The sequence below is a fragment of the Platichthys flesus genome, chromosome 10, assembly GCF_949316205.1.
Source record: "Platichthys flesus chromosome 10, fPlaFle2.1, whole genome shotgun sequence".
In the NCBI taxonomy this organism is placed as follows: domain Eukaryota; kingdom Metazoa; phylum Chordata; class Actinopteri; order Pleuronectiformes; family Pleuronectidae; genus Platichthys; species Platichthys flesus.
In genome coordinates this window covers 3,901,696-3,928,542 of record NC_084954.1, presented here as the reverse complement: position 1 = coordinate 3,928,542, position 26,847 = coordinate 3,901,696, and the positions used below count along the sequence as shown (strand labels likewise).

The window sequence follows — 26,847 nt, the reverse complement described above, 5'->3', positions numbered from 1 at the left end:
TTTACAAACAATTGAAACTAAATAAAGAGAAACTAGTATTATTAGTGATGAGAGAAATATAATCAAACACATTTACACATTCGACAACGAGTAAGAAAAGCTCAGTTATTAAAGGTTCATAGTGTAGAATTTAGTGACATCTAGTGGTGAGGTTTCATGATGCAGCTGTTTAAAACTCAAAAGGTGTATAGTTTATCGAGTCTGAGTTAGTGTAAAAAACATGGCAGCCTTCGTAAAGAGGAGCCACTTCCGATGTAAATATAAAGTATTTAAATACAAAAGGACAATTGTAGTTTGAAGAAAACACCAATTCATACAAATTAGGTAATTAGTAAAAACATCCCTAGGATTATTTTATTTTCAAGTTCTGCAAATAGATCTGTTTCACCTAAATCGTACACACTGAATGTTTAATTAATAATTGCCATATACTAAGCTTGCTTCCTTCATCTATAAATATATGTTTTACCTGTGCTCCATATAGTATATATTGTACAAAAATGTATTAAAGTTCGTGTTTGACCTCAACTGACTCAACTGTGATAAACATATGTGTGAAATAACGTTATATTGGGACGACAGGACCAAATGTGAACAAATGTTGACACCTGCTGGACAAACCCTCCCATTGTAAATGTTGCCTTCACAGAGATGGGTAAACCCAAAGAGAATATATATAATAAATAAATCAAATAAAAAATGTTGTGGTAATCTCAAATTCCAGTGAAAGAAATTTGTATAAGACAATCCATGTTCAAGTTTAATTGGATTAACGAAACTGAAACTGAAATAGTTAAAGTAGAGGTGCCTTTAAATTGTACTTATACACAGTACATTTCACCACTGAAAATTATCACATTTTATTGGTTTACACATGTACCAAAGTGGGATAAGAGCAGGGAATAAACTTAATGCTTTTATTTCCATCTGCAAACAGAGTAATGAGGTGTCATGTAGAGTCAGAGGTAGATGTATCCACAACAAAAAAATACTTTTCATCAATTAAACACACAGGGATACAAGAGCTGATTCATTTTAATACAAAAACACAAGAAAGTAGAATATTTCTCTCAAGAACAGATGAAAGGATTTGCAATTAAAGAGGCGACGGGTTTAAGGAGCTTCTTGTCTTTCAGATGAGCTGATGCATCGTGACACATCCCGCTGGGAAGCAGAAAATGGAAATTAAACTGTTCTCTGAAGTCACTACAACAGAAACATTAAGCTGATGTCAGCAGTAAACTGACACCAATGATATCAGCTTATCGCCAATAAAACCTCATCCCCTGTGAAACGCCTGCTGACATCAAACAGTACACCCCCTGTTCGTAGTGCAGCTGCCTGAATGGTCTGTGACGTCAAACCTATCAAGTATACAAGACTAAGGTTAAGTAGAAGTAGTACAAGTAGTCCTGGCACCGAGGGAAGCAACTGACACCTTTTTTTTGTGCCAGTTTTTTCTCAGTACGCTGTAAACTGATCAAATGGGCGAAGTGGTAAACCATCGTCCAGTTTCGAATGGGAACAGAAGTAATCGTTATCTTTTTTTTTGAGCTTGCGCTATTGGACGTTTCACTGGATTGCTCCATCTTCACGCAGTACGATGATGGTGTAGCCGTCACTGGAGCCTTGCTCTCTTCTCGGGAGGAGGTTTGCTGGGTGGAGCTGTGGCGGAGGACTTTGTGGCCGGTTCCCTCTCCTCTTGTTTTACAGTTTCTGCAGGAGGTTCAGGCTCCTTTTTCACCTCAACTGCAACAAAACAACACACCTCTATGGGAAAAATCGTGGAATTTGTGGATACTGGAAATCAATCTCGACTACTTCTACAATAAAACCTTACACAAGCATTGAAGTATACACTTTATAATGACTTTAGGATCATACCTGGAATTGGCTTCTCACCAGGCTTAGGCTGAAATTACACAAAGGAAACCAAATTATTACCTGGATCCCATCACATTATGATGAATGATCAACAGCTGTTTAGAGTCAGGGTAACTGTACCTGGTAAAATGTTGGTGGGAATTTGGACCTGAGATCCAAAAGGAGTGTGTCTACACGGTGCCTCTGAAACAATGAACTCTGTTCCTCCTTCTTCTTTGACTTAGGTTTGTTTTTTTCTGTAATAAAGCATTTTTTCAATCAAGGTGTGGAATAAGTCATCGTCCGAAAATAACAACTAGTGTCATTAGAGCGTCGTCATAGCTCTGGATTCAATCTGTGATTCTGTGACAGAATCTATTCCTCTGTCAATAGCAGAACCATAAAGATGTCAAAACTAAAAATAGTTTTAATGGTGAAACTTCACCTCGCTCCTCCTGGTCCTTAAAGTGCCACCAGTATCCTTTGGACGGGTGGTAGCGGCAATATGACATGGCTTCATCAAATGCTGACTGGATTCCATGGACTGCAGACAGCTAAAAGAAATACAATTCGCGTCACTCACAGTAAAACCACAAACGATCCCACACACACCAGTATCCTCTCCTTCCCTCTTCCAAGGTCACTTAATATGATCATTTTATAAACCCTCACCGCTCTGGAGCTGATCACTGTTCCCAGGTCTGGGGCCTGATACACGACTCCTGCTATGATGTAGTAGTCAGAGAAAGGTATCACTGGAGGATGAAAACATACAGCAGGGGAGGATGTTAGACCTTTCATCAGAACATTTGTTCATTTTTCTGTCAGTCATTAATGTTAATGAAGAATCACAAATCTATCAATGGCATTAATTCAAACAGAAATAGCAGTTCTAAATGTTAAATCTTCTAGAATCATTGCAAGCGTACTCCAGACACAGTATTTTGTTAACAGTGACCTCCTTCATGTCGATTGATATTGATAGAAAGGACTCATTTGTTCAGACAATGTTCAATTTCATTATTTCTTCTTTTATTTCTCGTGCCCGTTGTCCCCTGACTCATCTACTTGCCACAGTTTAATTCTTTATTTCCACTTTACTCCGATGCTGCACTGCTCACCCTGTGTTGGCGACTGCCTCTGCTGTTTGCGGATTATGTAAAGAATTGGCTCCTGAGCATGAAGAAGAATGTACTCCACTCCCACCATCTGACTGAAAATGACAGACACAATATTATTTGCTTTTAGTTTCTCAAATGTCACATTACAACTCTGCAGTTTTCTACTGAATATGTATTTTTGTAACTTGATCAGCAACTGCTTGCTGGCATTACATGCAGTACTCAGATTACCGCCTTTACTACTTGTTTTATTTGTATTTATGACACATGTAAAAGATGAACTTACTTTAGATGTTCCAGAGTGAGCCGCTGCATCTTCACGACCTCGTTGTTGCAGGTCCGGTCGTAGAAGGGGTTGCTCCTCTCAGAGAAATAGTCCAGCACATTGCCAGGATTGAGAATGGGCACCCAGCCGCTGTCCACCCAGGAGATCCCCAGAAGGTTGTCTGCAAAACCGAACGATATAGTTAATGTGATGTTCTGGACTGGAGGAAGTTCCGTTTATACATCATCTTCATCATCACAACCTGAAATTTGAAGGTATGACTGACTTTTTGGAATCATGATTAAAAACCTGCTTAAATTAGTGTTTAACGAATATCCAGAGTTTATTTAGCTTGCTTGGATATTAGTGGTTATTGATTTATTTATGTGTTATGTTATGTTAGTGTTTGTAAATAAAATGTGAGTTAGCGTTGAGTTGTTTTCTCTCTGTTCACCTCGGACAAGCCACCACTGACGACTAGTTAACCATCAGTTATTACCAACTACCCACCAATGGCAGAACCGGACCGGTCAGTGTGAATGAAATGACTCTGTATTTAATAACAACTTCATTTTGTTTGTAAAACTAACGGAGCTCTGACTAAAGTTAGCTTCTAGCTTAGCACTCACATGGAAGCTACCGACGGAGAATTGTCAACAGTTTTATGTAAAAGGTTAAAATATAACAAGTAACATTAACTTGTTAAATATCATTACGTGGAAAAAAAACGGTCACATTATTTCTAACAAACCCTAAAAGTCAGATTTCTCTACCTCTGAAATCCACCGCCGACATGATGACAACAAAGCGTCTCACGAAGATGACGTCATGATTCTCCTGCTTTAGGTGACAGTTTGATGACGTATACTTAATGGTGAGTGCATTTCTATAAATAAAAGTAGAAAAGACACAATACATAATAATACAATATTCATTATAGTCTTATTTTTTATTTTTTGAGTTTAGAAATGAGGTTGAATGAAACACAAGTATTGTTATTGTCGGCCGTAGGTAAATGTAATGGACCTATTATATTTCCATTATCTATGAATGTATTTTCTTATTTGGCTGATTAATTAAGAAAACAGATATTAGTCAATAATTTATCTATTTGTTCGTTGCAGCTCGGTTTAAAATATTTATAATTTATCTGCACCTCATGTTACATTTGAACTGTGTATACAAGAATTAATCAGTACCAATGTTACGACATTCACAATATTATTATACACAGAGGGGCCATTGAATACTTTAGTCACTGATTAAACATGTGAGCCTTTTTTTTTAACATAACTTTGAATGCATTACTTTTACATTTAATGAACATCAACATTTTGCTATTTGTACTTTTACTGAAGTAAATGATCTCCGTACCTCTAACTATTCTCACCACGTACATTTTCATTTACGATGTCTTTGACTAAATCAAATGGTAAATCTTGTTCATTTCATAGAAATCATTAAACTGGATTGTAATAAGGAAATGTTTTATTTGAGCATGTGGGAATCTTTCTTGACAGCAAATCTCTATCTGGAACCCAAAGAAATGACGCAGCATTATGCAACCAGTCACATTTAATAGCCCTCATGCTCCATGGTCTTTTAGTTTTGAGCAGCAGTTCCTCCAGAGCGCTGAAATTCCAGAGACACACCCAGACAGCTGAGGTCACTGCCCTGTGAGTGTGGCAGAACAGATGGATAGGAGCTCAGTGGGTAAACAAGCTCACACACATTCAGCCATGTTGATAAAACAACAGTCAAAATGAGGAGCTGTCGTGTCTGAGCAAAGTGGGCGACCTGAATCATCACCTGGCTGCCTCCCCCCGACCCCTGACAAGTACTGACAGGTCTCACCATTTTGACCCTGCACACACATGAATGACATCATGCTGCATTAGAGGCTACAGCCCATCATGAGTGTGACTGTTGTGGCTGAGCAGAAAACAAGAAAGACATGATCTCCATTCATCTAGATAGATAGATAGATAGGTGGGTGGATGGGTGGATGGATGGATGGATGGATGGATGGATGGATGGATGGATGGATGGATGGATAGACAGATAGATAGATAGATAGATAGATAGATAGATAGATAGATAGATAGATAGACAGATAGATAGATAGATAGATAGATAGATAGATAGATAGATAGATAGATAGATAGATAGATAGATAGATAGATAGATAGATAGGTGGATAGATAGATAGATAGATAGATAGATAGATAGATAGATAGATAGATAGATAGATAGATAGATAGATAGATAGATAGATAGATAGATAGATAGATAGATAGATAGATGACAACTATGACTGTTTAAAAAAAAATAATGAAATAGTATTATAACGGAACACAGTAACACAGAATATATTGAAATATTGAGGCAGGACTATTTCCCAGCTGGGAAAATCCCCCCCAAAATGGATCCCCAAAAATACATCAAAGCAAGCCTTTCACATGGAACAGCGTGTGCAGACGGACGATGAGATTATCTCCGAATAAACAGATAATTAAATCTGAACTGTGCTCTTCCTGCTGGATGAGCGCAGCGGGAGCGACGTCTGCGCGGTTATCGACCAATCGGCGCGTCACAGGCACAAATACGAGAAGAGGCTCCAGCGCGCATCGCTCACGGTTGCGCACAGAGGAGACGTAGCTGCGACACCAGCGAGGCGAAGACGCGACTCTGTGGTCGAGAGGATGCAGTGAAGCAGCCTCCAGCGAGAGCTCAGCTCGGATTCTAACGCACAGTGATACCCGTCGAAATGAGCGTGATCCCGGCCGGGCACGACGGCAGGATGGAGGGCGGCAGAGGCAGCCGGGCCGACAGCGGCAGCGGCGGCGGCTCCCCGAGGCTCCAGCCGTGCGCGCAGCCTCCCAGCAGCAGCAGCGGCAGTAGCAGCAGCAGCAGCCGGACTAAAGATGCCAGACACCAGCAGCAGCAGCTCCAGCAGAGGCATCATGGTGGCTCGATGTGGAAGCAGCCGTCTCACAACGAGCCCTCGGACGTCGTGAGGCGCGCGCTGGACTTCAAGTGCCAGGGCACCCAGTGCTACAAGGATAAGAAGTACCGGGAGGCGATCGGCAAGTACCACCGCGCTCTGCTGGAGATCAAGGGGCTGTGCAGGGTGCTGGGAGACCCGGACACCGGCTCCAAGCCGCCGTCCCCCCTCCTGCCGACCTTCAGCAAGTCCAGCACCCTCACGGACGAGCAGAAGGGGGCCATGGAGAACGCCGAGCTGGAGTGCTACAACAGCCTGGCAGGTGAGGTTACACACACACACACACACACACACACGCACACGCACACGCACACACACACACACACACACACACACACACACACACACACACACATTGACATAATACATTCCCTAGAACCTTACCCAAAATCTTAACCATCACAACTAAACGCCTTACCCTAACCTAAAATAAAAACAGCCAAAATGTCCTCACAATGATGGTATTTGAACCAAAATTGGCCCTCATAACTATAGATAGACATGCACACATACACACAAATACACACACACACATTACAGAAATAATACAGGGATACTCCAGAGCTCATGCATGATTCATGAAGAGCATGAGTCATTCGTAGGCTTACTCCACCGTCCCTCTTTCTTTTTTAATATCCACTATTATTATTCAAATCCTGCCAAATGAACCATTATTAGTTATTTATTATTGTGGTAAAAACATCAGTAATCCTGCTTTATAATTGAAATCCAAACATTGGCTCTTGCAGTGTTACCAGTGTCTTTGCTGAATTGTCTTTTCCTCTGTCCATAGCCTGTCTTTTGCAAATGGAGCTGGTGAACTACGAGCGAGTGAAAGAATACTGTTTGAAAGTGCTTTACAAGGAAGGGAAGAACTTCAAGGCTCTCTACCGCTCCGGAGTGGCCTACTACCACCTGGGAGACTTCCAGAAGGCCCTGTACTACCTGAAGGAGTCACACAAACAGGAGCCATCAGGTCAGGACCCACAGAGCTGCTGTGTCTCAATAGTCCCCTTGACCGCAATGCACTGATTGTCATCTTCCACGGCAAACATGCACAGCTGTAACCCAGGGGCTCCAGATGTTTCTATGTCGAGGACACTCAGATAACAGCTGGATTAAAACCTTAAAATCAGACAATGTAGTAGGTGTTGAGATATTTCAGTCTGGACAAAAGCAGTCGACCAGCCAATCCACCTCTACTAGTGTCAAACCATGAATTCCCATTAATCTGGTTTGTGGATAGTGAGATGAAGGAGCTGGAATAAACAGGAGGACTGCACCAGATTTGGATTCTGCAGCAGATTGAAAGTGAAAAGGATGTATAGGCACAAATAGAATACAAAATAATCCTAGTGATGTTTTCGCTAATGTGTTTCATCGTTGTTTTCTTTACCCTATAATGAGCCTTTTATGTTAAATACTTTATATTTACATCAGGAGCAGGTCACCTCTATGGAGGCCGCCATCTTTTTAACATAAATTTGAACTGGGGACACTAAAAACCTAAGTCCACCAAAGGTTCTTTTCCATGTTTGGAAGGGAAGGGTGAGGTGAGGGGTATTCAGCTGCAACGTTAAACCTCACCACTAGATGTCACTAGATTCTACACACTGAACCTTTAATGTCCACACGTGAACAAAGAATACATGTATTAAACCGAAATTGGAGTCTAATCTCACACAATCAGGGAACGATTGATGGAGAGAAACACTTGCAGGGTAATGCAGACAAATAATAAACAGTTATTTCAAACCATGATATTACCTTCAACATATTGAATTTCGTAGTTTCTTGTTCTGCTGTAACATCTGGAGAGTGATAATAAATCTATTAGGAACCGCTCAGGGGCCCTAATGTTTCATTCTGGGAATCACAGTGATTGAGCACCCAATTTAACGATGTTTGTCACTTTGATTGTGTTACTTTACATCGATTTAAATAACAAAGTTTGTGATGAAGTCTCTTTAGCAGTACTTCAGGGCATGCACGTCCTTCTGGAGGATCAGTGATAGACTCTTTATTTAGAGAGATGGGGAAGGACTTATTGACATAAATCTTCAAGTGTGAAGGTGGAATTAATCGCCTTGGGAAAACGATAAATTATTTCATACTCAAACTCAAACTCAAGGCTTTGGGCCCCTTCTCCAGCACAGAGCTGCAGCTTGTTAATATCTTTGCAAGTGCTTTGCTGTTGTCGTAAAAATGTCCAGTAACTGCATATTTATAAATGTTTCATCCAATTGATAATTTGATTGCTTTCCGTTGTTGGTTCTAAAAGACCATTTCGCACAGGATGAGCTAAAAATGCAAGAGGCTCCGTGTCCAGACAAAATACAGCTTATTTCCTACATATCCACTCTTTCACGTCATTCTAAGTTCTGTTTTAGAGGATTTACGACCAAATTGGTGCAACATTTCCTCTCTGAGCAGGAAATAAATCTTTTTCCTGTCTTTGTTTTTCCAGACACCAATGCCATCCGCTACATCCAGCTGACAGAGATGAAGATTCGCCGGAGCGCCCAAAGGGAAAAGAAAGAGGCCACATAAGCACTCGGTGTCTGATGGCTTCTCGGCCATCGTGCATTTAAAGCCCGACTGTGTTGCTTTTGCTTTGCACAACATCCGGTTGCCAGCTTTGTGATTGAACTTCACCAATGTGTGCTTGAAGCATTTAAAAAAACAAAAAAAATTGTACCAGATATTGAGTTTTTGTCTCGACACCATCAAACTACGGTGGCCGAGAGAGCTCAACACACTGCGGATTAATAAAACACATGCAAATAGAAACAAGACTTGCAAATCAAGAGTGCAAATACAGAAACGCCCTGCAAATAGCGAGAGTGACACTGGAAACATTTCCAAGGAACCCTTAAAATGTTAAAAATGTATTGAAGTCTTTTCTGGTTTTTCTTAATTTGCATGTGTTGTTTCTATTTGCCTTTTTAATCTGCAGTGTGTTGAACTCTCTCGTCCACAGCACCGAATGGATCTAGAATGAATCCATCGGGATTATGTTTTAACCATTACAAACTGATGCACTGCCAGTCCAAACATTGCACATACAGGCCAACACTTGTGATACAGACAGGAGCAACACGGCCTATAGGGGGGTGGGGGGTGGGGGATCCAGCAGGTCTGTGGGCGAGAACTGTAAATTAGCACCTGCCCTCGCACAAGATGTCTTTCGAATGGCACAGAGTTAGTGAGCAACAACCACTTCCGCCTCTGTCAACGTACTTTGATTTTGAAAATATTATAAAGATCAAGATTCCTTTTGATACTTAGAATATATCTTAACAAATGGTGCTTTCACAAAGTAGGGTTTTAACATGAAATGCGATGGTTCAGACATCAGGAGCACACGGTTGCTAATTGCAGTACAAGCTTAAAGAGACATATCACAAAATGTAAATAGGCTACTTGACAGAGATCACAAGAAAGTGTTATGGAGGGGTCAGCTAGTTGTGTTTATTAACGCCAAAACAAAGCACTTCATTCACAGCATTTACTGTACCAACAAATACTGTATGTTTACTGTAAAGGTATGTGTGTAATAAATGTGTTTATTGATTGATTTTTGTTGTGCTGAAGCTTCATTTTCTTATATTTTTTGACTCAGATTTTCCTCAAAGCTAAAATAGATTTATGCAGAATGTCTGAGTAAAGAAAGAAATGAATCGAGGCTGTGAATAACATATTCACTCACTTTTTAGTTTGTTCTCCACAGGCTAATGATGGAAATATGAAGTTCTGTTGATGCAAAATGCTTCAACCAGTTTATGTTGTGTTAAATTAAAACTCGGTGCTCGGTATTTTTGATCCCAGTCGGACGTTGCAACTGGAGCCCCATGTGATTAAAACCACAACTACTCTCGTAGTCCTCAATTAACTACGTAAACAGGTTTATGAAAGAACACGAGAACCCATTGGCTTGTTTACTATGATTTTACTCAAATCAGTGTGTTCCAGTGCAAATACACGTCCGGCAATATCAGTATTATTTCCAACCTCCACAATGTCCGTCAGTAAGATCAGCTTATTCGTGGTAACAGTTCAGACACATTGGCAATACAGCTTGGTTTCAACTAACACCTTCAGCTGCAACACTGTGTTGAGCACAATCACATGCTACACAGACAGCGTTCACATGGACATGTCCACCAGGTCCCACTTGAGACAGAGACACGTCAGATCACAGAGGAGGCCGTCCTTCAGGCTGAGAGGTCATTTGACATTTGAGATTAAAAGAGGAGAAACAGGCAATGACATCAGACTCTGACCTCGGTTCATATTTAAATATCTGATGATCAATCGGCTTCTTTACCTGCTAGCTTAAAGTTTATGTATAGGAATTATCCTTAAATATATGGGAATTTCACAGTCTAGCAGGTTCAAACAAAAATATTTTTGAAATATTTAATCCAGACAGACAAATAGAGTGTGGAAACAAAATGAAAACTGATGCAGAAGCCAGTTTCCATCCATTCATCTTGATAAAATACCCTTTCTATGACTCATTTGTCAATTCTTCTTTCGATTGATCAACTATTGAGTAAGAAATACTCAACTTATTATCATGAACATTTCGTGAAACAATAGTTCAAAACCAGAAATCCAGTTTGCTGTCAAATAAAGAAACGATAAGCAGCATATTCTCAAAATTGAGAATCTCACACTGGGGTATGTTTGGCATTTTTACTTCCAAATTATTTCAACATTACAACTAATTTCGATCAATGAACAATCCATCCCTTCAGCTCTAGTTCTGTAGTTGGACTGACACTACTTGCACCCTTTGCAGAGGTAATTGGAAAAGCCTAGTAGAAGAAAAAACAGAATTTAATTCAAAATTAACATAAACTGCAAATGCTCAAAACAATACACAAAAAAACATTCATGAAGAACATTAACAGGTGTCATAAATAAAGGCAAATAAAATCAAATATAAAAATAAACCATCAGATAAATTAACCAATAAATACAATTAAATAAATAAATCAATACAAATAATCAGTAATGAAGTTTCACATGCCACCAGGGCCTGTTTCACCCGCGTGCCATTCAACACTCATGCAGTTTGTCGTTGACATAACTTAAATCACACTTTTCAACAATTTACAGAGTTATAAATACAAAAGCTCCCTTTGTTCCCCGTTATGGAGAGACGTTTCTCAACTGGCGGCTCGGGGCCCCGAACGAGCTCCTCTAGCGGGGCCACAAAATAATTAATGAGTTCTTTAATATACTGATCTAATGCGACGCCCTCAGTACAGTTCAAACTCAAGTGACATTCCTTCTTTTTGATGACAGGTGCTCGGTACAAAACAGGGATTCATCGGCTACGAGCACAGAAGGTCCAGATTCAAACCCAATCACATGGGGCCTTTACAGACAAATAATCAGAGACTGTGTTTTTCTTTTTGGAAAAAAAACAAAAACCCTGAAGCTTTACATTCATGATGCTTCTTCCAAAAGTGCACTTGATTAAATGCACAATCTTCAACGCAAGTTTAAAATTAAGAAAAGTGTATAAAGCTTTGTGAGACTGTCGATGTCATTCTGCTATGAAGACATTTTACTGTTTATTCCCAAAGAGAAAAAAATCCTTGAATGACAAATGACAAGGTGAAGAAAATTATTATTTTTTATCCTTCTGATGCATTAACAGCCAGACCTGCGTCAAATCATTTTCGTCAATTAGTACTAGGGCCATTTAAAGGGGGAACATGTTGGGATTACGAGAGTAGTTGTAATATTCCAAGAATAAAGTTGTAATATTATCAGAATAAAGTCCTAATAATACGAGAATAAAGTCTGAATATAATTTGAAGATCATTTTATTACAACAATAATCTCATGATATTACGAAATCATAATTAAATAATAATTTTTTTCTTCATATACTCTGTCGTAGTTTCAATGCCACATTAGTAAAAGAACAAAAGTCTGAAAATAAAATGGAGAAAGGTGAGCCCCCCCCCCCCACCCTTTAGTAGCAGTTAAAGCTAAAATCTGTCTCCATTGACCTGTAACAAACCAAAGGCAAAGGCAGCCCTCTGCTTGTGTTGGACCAGTGAGAGGTTGGTGCCGAGCTAGGACCAGTATCCAGGTCTGTGGCCATAAGGTGAGTCTTTGGGAAAGCTGAACTCCGGTTTGCAGAGTGGGACGGTTCCGTCCCGGTACTGTCCCTCATCCTGCCGGTCCAACAGGTTAACGTTCTTGCGAGAGGAGAAGGGCGTCGGGGCGTCTAACGGGGTGGGCAGCACAGCCGGGTCTCTCCCAAACTCGACTGTGGGGGGAGTCTCCGTGCTTGAGGTGTGGGCGGGGGATTCACCGCTAACCAGGTTTTGTCCATTTCCCCTGGGTCTCCCCTCCGGCCAGAACACGTCAGAGCGCACCCGGGGTGAAGGCCGAGGCCGAGCTACAAAGTCCAGGGTTTTGGGGCGTTCAGGAGCACAGCGGCGACGAGGCGTCGGAGGGAACACAAGGTTTGGATCAGGGAGTCGGGGGACCTCATCATCCTTTAGACCTCTGAATCCACCTGGTGAAGAGAGAAGAAAGGGAAAACATAAACAAATACATATACTTGGACTGAGGTTCTCTAAAGAGGTTTTCAGACATGCAATGGAGTCCAGACATTTTCAAAATGTCCGAGTCAGTTGCTTCCAACTTTTTATTGAACTTTTCTTGCCAGCCCGCAAGTAAGATGTACAAATATCTGAGTGAGCACATGTAGGATTACAGCAGTAAAATTGGAGAATCCACAGCGAGCGGTGGGCGTGTTGAAGATGTTTCTAACAGGAACCGGAACCAGATGTGTAACTGAAATAACACAAATATCTCAAGAGGAGCCATACGCATAGAAAAGATGCTGACGAAGATGTCAACTGGGAAAGCAGTACCGATGCAGTAAACAAAAGTACATGATTTCCGCAATGGAATATATACGTTATGTCCTCCCAAGCACCTCACAATGACAAAGTCAGAGGGTCACGAAAGCCAATTCATTATCTGGGTAACACAAATGTCTGCACAACAATCACGACTATCTATCCGGTAGTTTCTGAGGTATTTCAGTCTAGACCCATGTTCCTATTCCAGTGACTGGATTATGGATCCACTGGATTATGGATTAGAGGAGACATGAGACTTTACCTGTGTTCTGTAAAGTAGATCTTTCTGGCAAAGGTTCCAGATTATTGGGGGGGCAGCTTTTCTTGATGGCTCCGTCTGATGGTGTTCGACGCAGACTCCGTGTGGAGGTCGGGGGGCAGGGGACGTGTGTGGGTGTCAGAGACTGTCGGGGGTTCCGCTTGAAGCTCTCCAGGTGGGTGTTGACCAGAGGGTTCACCGGGTTTCGAATGGCTGGGTGTTGCAGGATGAAAGACGGTTGTGGGGGGGGTGAGGCAGGGCGGCCGACCAACACGTCCTCACTGTCAGAGCGCAGCAGTGAGCGGGTGGAGTTGCAGTCGGACACTGATGATAAGGACAGCAGTGTGTAAGAGGAGGGTAAGCCTCGCTCGGGTAGCGAGGGCGCCGAGGGCTTCAGCGGGCTCTCCCGCCTGAACAGTCTGCGAGTGGGGGGGCTGGTGCTTCGCCGCTGGCCCCCTGTTCTGTGGAAGAAGCCCTCCCATCGGGGTTTGATGCTCTCCTCCGGTTGGGCCAGAGTCAACAGGTTGCAGCCCAGTCCGACAGCTGCCAGGAAAGCTCCACAGCCCAGCAGCACCAGCTCGGAGCGCCGACCCCCCCCCTGGCTCCTCCTGCACGGCGGCGTTCCTGGCACCTGGCCACTGGGGCAGTACTCGTCCCCGTCGCTCTCAGCCGGAGCAGCTGAGTGGGCGTCCTTCTGGAAGGGGATGCAGAGGTAGGACTGACCGGGGGCGGCTCCCGGCTCAGTAGAGAAGCAGCAGTCTTCGTTTTCTGGAAAACAGGATCAGTCACGTGTTAAAGCTCGGGTTGGTAATCGTGGGAAAAGATAACGAGAGCCGAGAACTGGTACATCCACCCCCCCTCGTCAAAGCTACGCCCCAATAATAATAATGAATAGGTGTTGCTTCTATACTGCTTCTGTAAATAACCTTCATGCTGTGTGTGTGTGTGTGCGTTCGTGTGTGCATTATTGTGCGTGTGTGCGTGTGGCCTAAAGTGACAACTCCATTCCTCCACGTTTGCTTTGCTGACTGAGCTCGATCCCTTTACAGCTGCAAACATCTGTGAGTTTCCCAGGTCAGCCACAAAGAGCCATGTGGGGAAAGAGGAATCTGACTCACACACATTTAATTTCCCACGTGTTCCAGAGTCAGTTTGACACTTTTTTCTAACCTTGAGCCTTTTTATACTTTTTTCTTGCTTACCCATCTCCACGAGGCTCGGCACTCCGGGCACCGCTGGACTGTGTCTGGGGGATCTGCGGAGGTTTGGGGCGCTGCAGGACCGCTGCCTGCTGCACTCATAGGGAGGCTTCACACTGTCGGGACACAATGAGAATATCAACAAAAAGAAGAGTGGTACTTTTTCTAGACTATGAACAAACCGAGAGGAGAGTTTTTTGAGTTGGTTAATATCTCTCCAGTCCTTTCACCTGGCGTCAGCGCTGTGCTCCCTGTATGGGCCACACCCACGGGACCTGCCCGTCTTCCTGGAGCCCTTCCTCTCACCCTCCTCATCCTCCTGCTGGAAACCTGTGTTGCGACCCCAGCCGACACACCCCTCTCTTGGAGTGACTGCAAAACAAGAATGTAAAAAAACTCAGGTTATTTAGACGTCCTTGGAGAATACACAGATTCTGTGCTCGCTGGTTTTAATGATTAATACAAATTTTAAGTTTCAATAAAAAAGATGAAAATGGTTCCTACGCTGGATGGCTCTCAGGCGGGGGAGCATGGGCGGACTGGTCGGGGGGCTGGAACCGCTGCTGAGTGAACTCTTCTGCCGATCGTGGGAGGGAGAGGCCTGCACGGTGATTTTGTGCTGAAAATCTACAAACAAACAAACAAACAATAGAATAAATGTAACGTTTAAGTAAATTAAAGTGCATAGTATATAATTTACAATATTATAGAGGGATCCTTTCTGATTATGCAGATTTCTCCATTTCTGGGAAGTCAAAGCATCTCATTTCAGATAATAATGTAGATTCAAATAACACCTGCTCATAAACAGACCTCTCACATTGTTTTTATTTTCCTTATTTACAAAGGAAAACACGCATTAATCAACATTTCTGTAAATGTTCCAGTGTTTCAGCCGGACAGCAAGATTTCCAAGTGCAGTTTAACTTTCCAAACTCAATCAATTTCAATCTGTCATTGACTAACTGCCAGAATTCACACCATAGTTACTTTTAAATTATAGTTTTACACTAGTGAGGTACCTCAACAGGCTAAAGTCTAAATCTAAGTGTTGGGTTGATTAGGTACTTGACCGAATCAGACTTGTCCTTCAGAGCTTGGAGACAATAAAAAGCCCAAATATCACAATGGTTGTGGATCATGTTCTTGACAAACAATATTAAACTTGGATAAAAAACATCTCTTAAAAAAAAGCTTAAAAACAACAATATCTGCTCTAATTTCATGCCAAGACAACATTTGAACTAAACTCCAGGTAACTTCCTTTCTATCATAATGTCCCGGCTCTACCTTTGACTCCATTAGAAAACATGAGTATCTCTATGTACACTCTTTGTTTGCAGTACCTGAGGGTAAGCTGATCCTGTTCCCATCCTTGAGTTTAAGGCGGTTGCGGCGGAACTTGCCCTGCCTGCTCTCCACGTGAGGCTTTTCCTGGTAGAGCTGGTGAATGATGATGTTGAGCTCTCGCTCCAGGATGTGGATCTCCCGCTCGGCCAGCTCCTGCTCGCGCCTCCTCAGCGCCTCCTCCTGGCACTTCTGCTGCAGCGCCGCTTGGGTCAGCTCCTCTTCCCAGGATCGCAGCTCCTGAGGAAACGAGGAGAAGAGGTGACGGATGAATAAAACATTCAAAACACCTGCATTCAATAAACCTTCAACAAGCCTGAGGTTGAATCCGATCTTTACCTTTTCCTTGGTCCTCAGTTCATCGAACATTTCCTGGATCTCCAGTTTCCAGTCGTCCTGCAGAGAGTGGAAAGACTCTGCTGGCATCTCAAAGAAGCCCGACTCCTCGATGGCCGTCAGATGGTCCAACACGGACGTGAACTGTGGCCGGCAGTGAGAGTCTGAGCTCCAGCAGTCTGCAGCAGACGATAGATAACCAACTCAAGCACAAATTACGTTTTCAGTATTTTCTCAGGTTAATGGACGTTGGCCTTTATTTATATCATATTCTTCTATTAATGTTGTCCTGTCTTACCCTCCATGAGACGGGCAAAGGGCTCAGGACAAGTAGAAGGAATAGGCAAAGCGAGTTTGTTCATTGCCACGCCGTACGCCACCGCCAGGCCGTCGATACCCCGAAAAGGAACTTCTCCAGTCAGCAGCTCCCACAACAGCACGCCGTAACTTTACAGCCACAAAGAGGGAAGAAAAAAATAAAGACAATCAGATAAACGATAATAAACCTTCATATTGGATACAGGTCTTCAAACGATCTGATGCTAATGTCCTCCCGAGATAAGGAGCTCCATGTAAGTGCAATCTCACGTTCGAGCCTTACATCTATCAATGTGTTACAAAGAGAAATGTGTGCATGAATATATGAATGTCAAGCAAGTGGTTTCTGAGGAAAAACTGTGAATGTTCAGCAAATAGACTGAATTTGATTAAAGGTCAAAAAAGGGATTAGAACGACTCTGTTGTTCATTACATTCATATAAACATCAAAGTGAGGGAGAAAAGGTCAAAGCAGCCGCTGACAGATTTATGACTAACGCCAAAACCACAGTGATGAGCTGCAGGAGATGACGAGTAAATCACAGGCCAGGGATGAGTGTCACAGATTCTGTCTGAACATCAGAAACAATCATGAGATTACAGACTTGGATCATATGACACTTGAAATAAAACTTCCTGGTGAAATTAAGAATTATTTAACACTTGTTTGATTCTGAAGTCATGAAGCAGGGTTTACTCTAATGTAGAAGCAATGAGTAGGGAAGTAGTCCCCCCCTCCCTGACGTTGACCTCTCTACCATGACTGGTTTGTTGCAGCATGCAACAAACTAGTCATGGTTGCTGCTTTGGCTGCTGTCTCTTGGCTCTTTAATCCTGTTTTACAGGGGAAAACCCCACGAGCTGGACCTTCAAAGCTGCTGCACGTGTAACGCAGCAGCTCGTGAAAGGAAACATGACACATGGCATTAAAACAAATGATTCATCACTGGAGTGTAAAACTCAGGAAATGTACTACACATCTACATTAGATATTCGTGTAAGCAACTTAATTATTACTTTTATGGCTTTAGAAATTCTTAATATTAGGATCTAAGGTTCATATGCAGACTAAAGCTATTTGGCTCCAGAGTTCTTAACTTGTCTAAAGCATGTTTAACCTACAATTAGGGCTGAAATCAACAGTTATTTACATCGCTGACAATTATTCTCTCTAATTTATTGCACATCAGAATTTCTAATCGCTGGAAGTGATTTCTTCAAATGTAAACCTAGCAAGACCCAATGACATCCTGCTTGAGTTACGGGGAGAAAATGAAAAAAAGAAAAGTTTCACATTGGAGGAGCTAAATAAATCAATGTTTTGCTTGAGGAGTAATAAAAGAAATGACCCAGAATTTGAAATTATTCTCTGTTAATCTTTTGCACGAACTTGTACAATAACATTTTGTGATATTGTTCAGTTTGCCATATTCTCACTCATATTCGTACATTTCATATGTTTTTACATACATGCTTTTTCAGCCCAGGCACAGGAGTGTGCTGCCTTGAATTCAATGCATATATTGCATGAGAGTGTGACAAATAAAATCTCTGAATATTAATGAAATCTGCATTAAAATATACTGTAATGCATTAACATCAAATAAGTGTTGAATCTTTTAGGTAAAGTTCAGACACATTAGAGCCCATGATAACTTTTCCTGCTGCTCGAGTGCATCAATGTTTAGTTTAGTCTATTCATTGTTAAAGTAACATTTATCCTTCTCTAATCTTTTTAACTCATCTCATGAAAACATAACGTTCTGTCCTTTCCTGTGTCTCCTGAATGAACTGCTTGTCTCTCGCCGGCTCGTTGTTTCAGAGCAGCTCTACAACCTGGTGCAGCTCATCTTAACCCCGCTCCCTCTGCCCACCTCCACACGTCGCTACCCTTGGAGAAGGTAGACGAGCGGATGACTTCGGGAGCCATCCAGGCGTAGGTGCCTGCGGCGCTCATCTTGGTGGTGCGGTGCCACTCTCGAGCCAGGCCGAAGTCTGTGATCTTCAGGGTCTTGTTGCTGAGGTCTTCCATCTCGACCCGCTCGAGGATCAGGACTGGAGGGGGGGGGGGGGTTCAGTGGGAGGATGGGGAGGAGGTTGGAGGATGTGAGGGGAATTCGTGCAAATTGACGGGAGGGATTCAAATGATCATTACCGGGATTGAAATGTTGGGAAAGGCACGAAAAACAAAAAAAACAAAAACCAAAACGGACAGATGGTGGATGAGGACAACAGGGTGCGGTTGGTGGGAGGCCGTGATGAAAGGATGAAAGGACACAAGCAGAGGAGAGGGAAAGAGAGAACAAACAGAGAAACCAAGAAACAGTGAGCCACCCAGATGAAAAACACACCCACACCTTGATCAATGCTAATGATCTCACTGCGTACAGTCACAACACAACATCTCATGCTCCAGCTGATCTACAGGAAAAAGCCTGTTTGCTCCAACAGGCTCTAAAACCAGCACGTTCCCAACACCGAGCAGCCGACCAAGCTTCCTCCCGACCACATGCTCTCTCTCTTTCCCGTTTCGGCTCCACCATGCCAGGCTGTGCCCAGCGGCTAGGCTGAGTCTGCCGGCTGCGGTGCACATCAAGCTGCCCCCTTCATCTGCTGAGGCTCCGATGCCACTGAGGCTCTTTCCTAAAGCGGCTGAAACATGCAACTGAAGTAAAAAAATCCTGCCACTGAGAAGGTGCAACATGAAGTACCCCCCCCCCCCCCCCCCCCCCCCGAGACCGATCATGCTCCAAATGTATGCACTCACTTTAATGTACAGCGCTTTAGATAAGAGCTTCTGCTAATGCCGTGTGCTGTGTGAGACTGTTGAGAGGGTGAACATTTCTTCATGACTCAAGCGAAAACGGCAGTTACTTAGTAGAACTGATAAAACTGAGAGAGAGAGAGAGTGAGAGAGAATTGCATGGTTGCTTCTTCTACAGTTTTTCCATTTTGAAGCGTGAATTAAAGTGAAAGTCTCAGGATTTACAGAAAAATCAAGCGTCAGCGGAGACGTTGAAGAGCCTACAAATAGAGTTTGATGCCAAAACAGATCTATACCAGAGAAAATGCGAGTGATCATTAAAATATAACCAAGCTGTTATATGGGTTCTAACATCCTTCTAATGACAACACTAACGCACTAATTGGTTTCCATGATCCCAGTAAGTAGTATGGGACATAAACATTTCATGTCTAACCAAACTGCATCAATTATGAAGGAAGTTTTATATTGTATATCTATATATGTATTTATTTCTTTAGCTGTCAGCGTTGGAAAGGTTCACTGAGATTTTATGGACGATTAAATTGAACTTTTTAAGTAAATTCAAATCTGAGAATGAAAAGTTAAGCAGCCACCAAAGTTATTACAATTCATTATGAGGGGGACACAAATGTCTGTATTTGGTTTCATGGCCATCCGCTGAATAAATGTCAAGATATTTGACTAAAGAAAATTAACGATGTGCTAAAGAAAACATCAGGAGATCCGTAGTATTCATCCTCTGGAGATCATGAATAGAATTTCATGTTAATCCAGAACTGTGACCCTGGACTAACTAAAAATGAAACCGTTCTTGCTTATGAGCCTTTGAGATAAAAAACAGATGCAAAACATGAATCTTGACTTTCATGTCTTTTTATAAAACTGCCACCATCCCCTCAGCTGCCACATTGTTGCGTCACAGGGTGGAGTCTGAGTGGAACCCACATCCTCCTCTTCCTCACAGTGCGTCATGAGCAACGTTTTATAACCACCGATTAGACCAGAGTTTCTCAGGAGCTGGGTCGAGACCACTGGTTGATCTTAAATTTGGCTTGTGGGAGATTTTCTAAAGGTTATATAAGGTTATATATGTGATATTCACTGTCACTAGATGTTGCACTACCACCAGCATCTCTGGTTGTGATGTGAATGCAATGTCTACACACACAACCAGAGGCACATCTGAATAAACTGAGTTCCACAGAATGTATATATAGAAGGACCACGTGTGTCCACTTCCTCCCACTATCCAAAAATGAAGCTGATATATCACAAACACAAACGCTGCCATCTTGTGCCCGATGACATCATTTTGGAGTCTATGCAGTATGGTGATCGGGGTGACCACCAGGGAGCGATCAAGATGCTGTGGCTTCACTTTTGGGAAGGTGTCATCTCGTCCATCTTTATAAAAATCAAGCTGGCTGCCATTCAATCCTATAAACAGATTCTGCATGTGAATGTGTTCGACTTTGAGTGTTTAAGAAACCAGTCGGATTCTAAGTGGCCTGGGACCGAGTGAAGGCGGAGTCTTGGCCGTGATATCTGCCGTCTACACCAGAACCCTCAAACTATTGGCTGTTGCAACCAAAGGCTGATTTGGGGTCAGACAACAGCCAATGGGCTCTGAGATGTGGGCGTGTGTTCCTGCCAGGTCAAACCCTCAGTGGAGGATGGCAGCGGATACGGACGGAGCGGCCTAAGCTCTTCATGTTTATACAACTACTGCACAGTGCAGTCTGTACTGTGTATATACTATTTATTTATTTGTTTTTATTTATTTATTCTTATCTTTTTAGAGTTTTTAATTTGTATGGTATCTTTATTCTGCAATTCTTTTTTCTCTCCTAATGGGATCTTCAAAGAGAACCTTATTGTATTGAACTGGTGCAGTCACAATAAAGTTATCTTATCTTATCTTATCTTATTTTAGTGTGAGACAGCTCCACGCTTGGCTAGCATTGTTACCGTGGCTATGATGTGCTGTGTGTGGCCCATAGATTGTATGAAATAGCATCAAGGTAAGGAGGTAATGTGTGGTTGTGTGTGTGTGTGTGTGTGTGTGTGTGCTCTGAAAGGTGTCACAGTGGGGACAAGAGGTAAAAATGTGCATGTCCACTCATGCGTCATGTTTATCACTGCCCGATCAGCACTGACAAACTGTTTACAACTTCCTCCAACATCTAAACATGGCGTCACAGACGAGGGAGGAGAGAAGAACTGTGGATTGGACCCTTGCAGGGTGAACCCAGGCCGGCTGCACCGTCCTGTCTCCTCCTCTGCTGTGAAGAGGACCTGGGTTTTCCCCACAGAGCCCCGGATGGCAACTAGTTACACCGACTTAACACTTTAAAGCAGCCTATTGGAAAACAAGAGCCTGAGCTGATCACCAGAGAATGGGCCAATGGCAGGAGAGGAGCGGGCTGTATGTATTGGCGGAGCCTCCACCAGAGAGGCTGGGGCAGAGTGCTGGGCAAATCCTCAGTAATAGGCTTGGGATTTAGGGGATCCAGTTGGGTAAAATGCAAGATTACAGCTGCTCCACAAACGCACACATAAACTCATTTTCCTTTCTGCTCTCATTTCTGAATCGTATATATTTGATGTGCACATCACAACTAGTTTAGCTTGGCCTGAATATGGTGAGATGTTATATTAAAATATTTGATCATATAGTACAGATTACATGTTGAGGTTGTACCATCATTTTGACCAGAATGTATCTGTGAAATTTTGCAGTTTAGTACCAGAGAGAAAGTCATTTTTTATTCCATATCAGGACATTACCGGCTTTAAAAACACAAACCTCAACTAAATAAAACACAAAACCCGGTAAAATGTGGGGCTACAAATAACAATTATTATTATATTTGATTGATCAGGTTATAATTTACCTCATAATATCATAAGAAATAGTGAACAACTGCCAATTGCCAAGCAGGTAAAGCTGTTATATTTCATCAGTAATAAATTGGTCAGCTAAAAGAAAATGAATTACCCATTATTGTTTTTTTCAGTTTGAAGATATTAATATGTTCTAGCTTCTTAAATGTGAGGTTTCACAGTTTTCACTGTTTTCTATCGTTGCAAGTTGATCACCTTTGTCTTTAGGAAGTTCTGATAGTCTGTTATTATAGTTTTTATTTTAATCTATAAGAATTTAATTTAATTTACATGCAGCTGTCTTTATAACAATCACTCCAACGTACCACCAGCATCTTTAGCTGCTTTGGGTTTGTCACATTCAAAACAATAACAAAAGACCGAAGGTGATGTTGTGAAGCAGCGCGGCATCATGGGAGTTGTTCTCTTCTTCACTGTGCAGATGGAAAATCTAGCTGAGCGCATGTATTTAGGTTAATTCACGATACCCAGCAAACGGTAAAAAACAACTCTGATCCATCACAAGTGACCAAAACAATCAGTGGAAGGACAAAACAGTCGACTGGTTAATTGGCTGATATCAGTGTGTTTTCCTTCACCATACGTTGTTTGCTCAATGGAAAGGCAACAAAAATAAAACTGAGTTTTGAACATGGTTGGCAACACGAGTAAACAACATATATAATAAAGGTGATACATATTGTATCTTTAAAGTATAACTGGTTAGTTGACTCTGTTTGGCGTAAAATCAATTGATCACTGTTGAGTTTCACAAAGCAAGTTACCACTGAGAGGAAGAACCACGTTACACTCCACAGAGACGGACTCTTACTGTTGCTGGACTTGAGGTCCCGGTGGATGATGGGGACAATGGCCTGGGTGTGGAGGTAGAGCATGCCCCGGGCGATCTGCACGGCCCAGTCCACCAGCGTGCAGGGAGGGATGCGTTTCCCCGCCAGGGCCCGGTTGAGGGGGCCCCCCCGGGCGAACTCCATGACCAGACACAGGTTGGGCTCAAGCAGACACACCCCCAGCAGCGCCATGATGTTGGGATGGTTGAGCATGGCGAAGAGCTTGGCCTCCTGACGCACGCTCTCCAGAGTTTGCTCCGCATCCTCGTCGGGATCCCGTCGCGCCGCCTTCACCGCCACCTCCTCGCCGCGCCACACCGCACGGTAGACTTTCCCAAAACCGCCCACGCCGATGATCTCCTCCAGGGTCAACTCTGAGAAATCGATCTCCAGGACTGAGGAGAGACGAAGGAGAAGATTTAGAGCGACAGAGAACACAAAGCTGACATGTTTCTTATCTCTAAACACTTCTGGAGGTCAGGGTCAGGCCCTGTCGACCGGCTGTGAATTCCCTATGTGTTACCCATCAGCGGGGCAAGTGCTTGCTAACAAGAATCTCACAACCAGGTCATTCAGCTGAAGGATGCTAAGCCACCCTGCTACCCCTAATACAGAATTTGGTGGAACTATCTTCCCCTGCTTCCACGGCACAAAGGGGCATCTGCCCTCAAATCCGGAAGAGGTGGTTTGAAGAAGCCGGGAAGGAAAAAGACGACCATCCTTTCTGCTGAGTGTTTAAATCAAAGGTGAACACCATGTGGCTTTTCAAACCGTCCTCTCGTGGATTCCTAACAGTCTATTAAACCGACTGACCTTGATGAATATTTCAGGTGGGATGGTGTGTGAAAGTAGGCCACGCTGCTTCTGAAGGGATGGAGGCCGACACAGACGGTCCACCCAAAACAGCCGGGTGTTAAATACTGTGTGTGTGTGTCGCCTGTTTACTCTTCAATGCACATATAAGTTGCATGAGGGTTTTTTCTGCAGATCATCCTTTTGGCACACAGCTCACGAAAAGCAATAAGTGCAGAGTGCTCTCTCTCGGTCCTGGTTTCTGCTTACTGTACCTATCTGAGGCCCTGGCTGCACATTTAGCTGCAGGAGCCTTTTCTCCTCCAGCATTATCTCACATCTCTTTCTCTCCTGCTTCACCAGTTATCATGAAAATCAATGCACACCAAGCCAAAGCCTGATTTCTGTTATACTCCATGGGGATCGTGCGTGCAGAACTTGCAGGTATGTGCATGTGCAGATGTGCTAAACATGCATCCTGCTGCACATTGTAACCGGAGCAGCTGTTTGTTTGACAGGCGCTGGGATGAAGAGTGGTCCTGAAGCTGTGGGGATGCTGGGAGCCTGTTTAGTGTGTGAGTCTGTGTGGCCTTAACAAAAGACTCCCTGCCGCTGTGCGAGTCCTCACACACTGGGATACTCACGGTGCAGAGGAGGCAGCGGGTACTGCTGCTCCGAGGGGTCCCGGTTCTCCTTCGGAATGCCGTTCCCTTTGCTCACGTAGTTGGACGGGAAGATGCCGACCCGGTCCGCTATCATCCCGGTCCACCAGCCCTCATCCCCGGACACCAGGGAGTCCTTGGACAGGAGCTCCACCAGGTCCCCTCTCCGCAGGCTGAGCTCGTCGTCCGCTGTCGCCTCATAGTCGAACACGGCCGTCCAGTAGCCCGGCGCGCCGCGTCCCGCACCAGGCGCGGCGGACACTCCATCCCGCGGGGTGGGCCAGCGAAACACATCCGCCTCTGTGTCTTCTGGCGAGGAACCGCGCGCATTGGGACTCAAACTATTGTCCGCAGCGGGTTTGAAGACGTCCATGGACGCGATCCATAGGGGCGACCTGGATCACTGCAGGCGCATCCACCTGACGCGGCTGGCTGGCGGCTCCGAGTGCCCTGCGTCTGCGCACACAGCACACGCACACACCCGCACACAGCTAGGTATCAGCGGTTAATCCCGCACACAAACCCCGCAGGAAGCTGGAGGCGCAATCTTTCTGCAGCATCGTCTCAGACATTCAGCTCCGGCTCGATCATCACGGTCCCGGGACGCAGCGTCTTTATTCTAAGCCAATTGTGCAAAAGTGCGAGCGATCCTCGGCTTCCTATTGGTCCACGGGCACGTCAGCAACGCCTCGTGTCCCGCCCTCCTCAACAGCGTCAAATGCTGGTCACCGGCCACACAACGTGAACACACACATCACAAACACACGTACACACACGCACACACACAAGCACTCGCACACACACTTTAACTCACCTTAACCATACTTCGTACTTACCTCACTAACTTTAACCGCAATATAACCTTACATAACTAAATCTAAACCTAAACCCAAAATGAATATTAACATTAACATTAACATTAACCTAAATCTTACCCTAATATAACCTTAACCTAATGGTGACCTGAACCCAAACCTAAACCTAACAATAACCTAAACACCCCACAACAAGAATACACGCACGCACGCACACACACACACACACACACACACACACACACACACACGCACACGCACACACACACACACACAGACACAGACTCAAAGACACACACAGACAGTCATGTCTCAATTGCCTTGCCTCAATAAGAGAGACTAACCTTAAGTAAAGTTAGTACTAACCTCACTAACTTTAACTTCAACATAACAACCTAAACCAAAAACTATATTTAAACCTAAAATTAATCTAAATCTAACCTAACCCTAAACTAACCTTAATCATAACCAACCATAACCTAATAGTGAACTCAAGCCAAATCTAAACACCCAACAACATGAGTTCACACACACACACACACACACAGGGAAGCCTTTATTATCTTCTCCTTTATTGAATTGTAGAGCCCACCACCCTTCAGAAAACATAAACAAAGTAAATTATACGAAAATACTCAACTGAAGGTTCAATTTCATGCAAAAATCACAAAAATAAAAAAATGTAATTACAGCAAACGGTAAAAAAAACACATAAACATTCAAATGAACAATTCCCTCTATTCCAGTGATATGATGAGAATGTGTATGTGTGTGTGTGTGTGTGTGTGTGTGTGTGTGTGTGTGTAGTTGAAATAAACCAATAGCCTGTATGTGTTTAAAATTGAATTTCAAAAGATTCAGTGCATCTAGATTGTATTTTCACTTGGTTAACTTTCATTAAAAAGTAATAAAATAAAGGTGTAAAGTCGTGTTGTGTTGTAAGACATCAGACTGCAAGAGAGTTGTCTCATCTCAAACAGCAGAGAAGCAATAACAGTGCTTCACATGTTCAGCTCAGTTCACTTCCTGTCTGCATGTGGTGTTTGCATGGACACAGGCTGCTGGCTCCATGTCCTGCTGGTAAATAAATACATGTAGGAGGGGATAAATAAATGATGCATTTTGGGAAGATGACAGACGAGTTCATGCGAGGAAGAACATTTCTGCCAGGAAAAGGAAAAAAAGTAAAGTAAAGTAAAACTGCTCGTAGTAAATCGGTAAGTAAGTCAAATTATATCTTATTCAGTCAAAACAACAATCAACAAGTTAGATTTAAAAATTATTTCACTTAAGAAATAGTGTGAATTATGAGATACATGTGGAAAATATGTAAAATGTAAAGTAATAAATGAGAGAGAATACACAGCAGCTTAAATAATGAATTTGAAATTTGAGATGATCAAAATCTTGAAATTCTCTTTGATTACCATAGATCAAAACTATGAAATAACCTGAAAAATGTACCTAAA

At 43.0% G+C, this 26,847-nt stretch overlaps 3 protein-coding genes across 3 annotated transcripts; 1 reads left to right on the top strand and 2 right to left on the bottom strand.

Annotated features, from left to right (window-relative positions):
• Window positions 1–903: 903 nt before the first annotated feature.
• On the bottom strand, window positions 904–4,133 carry med6 (mediator complex subunit 6). The gene is made up of 8 exons (XM_062398091.1): window positions 4,023–4,133; window positions 3,271–3,430; window positions 2,985–3,076; window positions 2,536–2,618; window positions 2,309–2,417; window positions 2,005–2,120; window positions 1,885–1,912; window positions 904–1,749 (listed from the first exon to the last, which is right to left on the bottom strand). Exons 1-8 carry the CDS (start codon window positions 4,042–4,044, stop codon window positions 1,619–1,621), a joined length of 741 nt encoding a protein of 246 aa, XP_062254075.1. The 5' UTR covers window positions 4,045–4,133; the 3' UTR covers window positions 904–1,618.
• Window positions 4,134–5,848: 1,715 nt separating this feature from the next.
• Window positions 5,849–9,831, top strand: LOC133961494 (tetratricopeptide repeat protein 9A). The gene is made up of 3 exons (XM_062396619.1): window positions 5,849–6,515; window positions 7,047–7,229; window positions 8,721–9,831. Exons 1-3 carry the CDS (start codon window positions 6,017–6,019, stop codon window positions 8,801–8,803), a joined length of 765 nt encoding a protein of 254 aa, XP_062252603.1. The 5' UTR covers window positions 5,849–6,016; the 3' UTR covers window positions 8,804–9,831.
• A 2,426-nt stretch (window positions 9,832–12,257) lies between these two features.
• On the bottom strand, window positions 12,258–24,936 carry map3k9 (mitogen-activated protein kinase kinase kinase 9). The gene is made up of 11 exons (XM_062398031.1): window positions 24,546–24,936; window positions 23,091–23,504; window positions 18,483–18,663; window positions 16,589–16,737; window positions 16,294–16,469; window positions 15,954–16,194; window positions 15,112–15,234; window positions 14,838–14,979; window positions 14,611–14,723; window positions 13,412–14,176; window positions 12,258–12,797 (listed from the first exon to the last, which is right to left on the bottom strand). Exons 1-11 carry the CDS (start codon window positions 24,934–24,936, stop codon window positions 12,349–12,351), a joined length of 3,144 nt encoding a protein of 1,047 aa, XP_062254015.1. The 3' UTR covers window positions 12,258–12,348.
• Window positions 24,937–26,847: the final 1,911 nt, after the last annotated feature.

What these genes read in the sequence shown, in the direction of transcription:
- LOC133961494 (XM_062396619.1), top strand. Translation starts at nt 6,017, where the DNA reads ATGAGCGTGATCCCGGCCGGGCACGACGGCAGGATGGAGGGCGGCAGA. An exon ending in GTGCTACAACAGCCTGGCAG is followed by an intron (nt 6,516 to 7,046) that starts GTGAGGTTACAC and finishes CTCTGTCCATAG; the next exon opens with CCTGTCTTTTGCAAATGGAG. An exon ending in ACACAAACAGGAGCCATCAG is followed by an intron (nt 7,230 to 8,720) that starts GTCAGGACCCAC and finishes TTGTTTTTCCAG; the next exon opens with ACACCAATGCCATCCGCTAC.
- map3k9 (XM_062398031.1), bottom strand. Translation starts at nt 24,936, where the DNA reads ATGGACGTCTTCAAACCCGCTGCGGACAATAGTTTGAGTCCCAATGCG. An exon ending in CAGGATCAGCTTACCCTCAG is followed by an intron (nt 15,235 to 15,953) that starts GTACTGCAAACA and finishes GTTTGTTTGTAG; the next exon opens with ATTTTCAGCACAAAATCACC. An exon ending in GCCGAGCCTCGTGGAGATGG is followed by an intron (nt 14,177 to 14,610) that starts GTAAGCAAGAAA and finishes CCTGTTTTCCAG; the next exon opens with AAAACGAAGACTGCTGCTTC.
- med6 (XM_062398091.1), bottom strand. Translation starts at nt 4,044, where the DNA reads ATGTCGGCGGTGGATTTCAGAG. An exon ending in GTCGGCGGTGGATTTCAGAG is followed by an intron (nt 3,431 to 4,022) that starts GTAGAGAAATCT and finishes TCGGTTTTGCAG; the next exon opens with ACAACCTTCTGGGGATCTCC. An exon ending in TCCCACCAACATTTTACCAG is followed by an intron (nt 1,913 to 2,004) that starts GTACAGTTACCC and finishes GTGTAATTTCAG; the next exon opens with CCTAAGCCTGGTGAGAAGCC.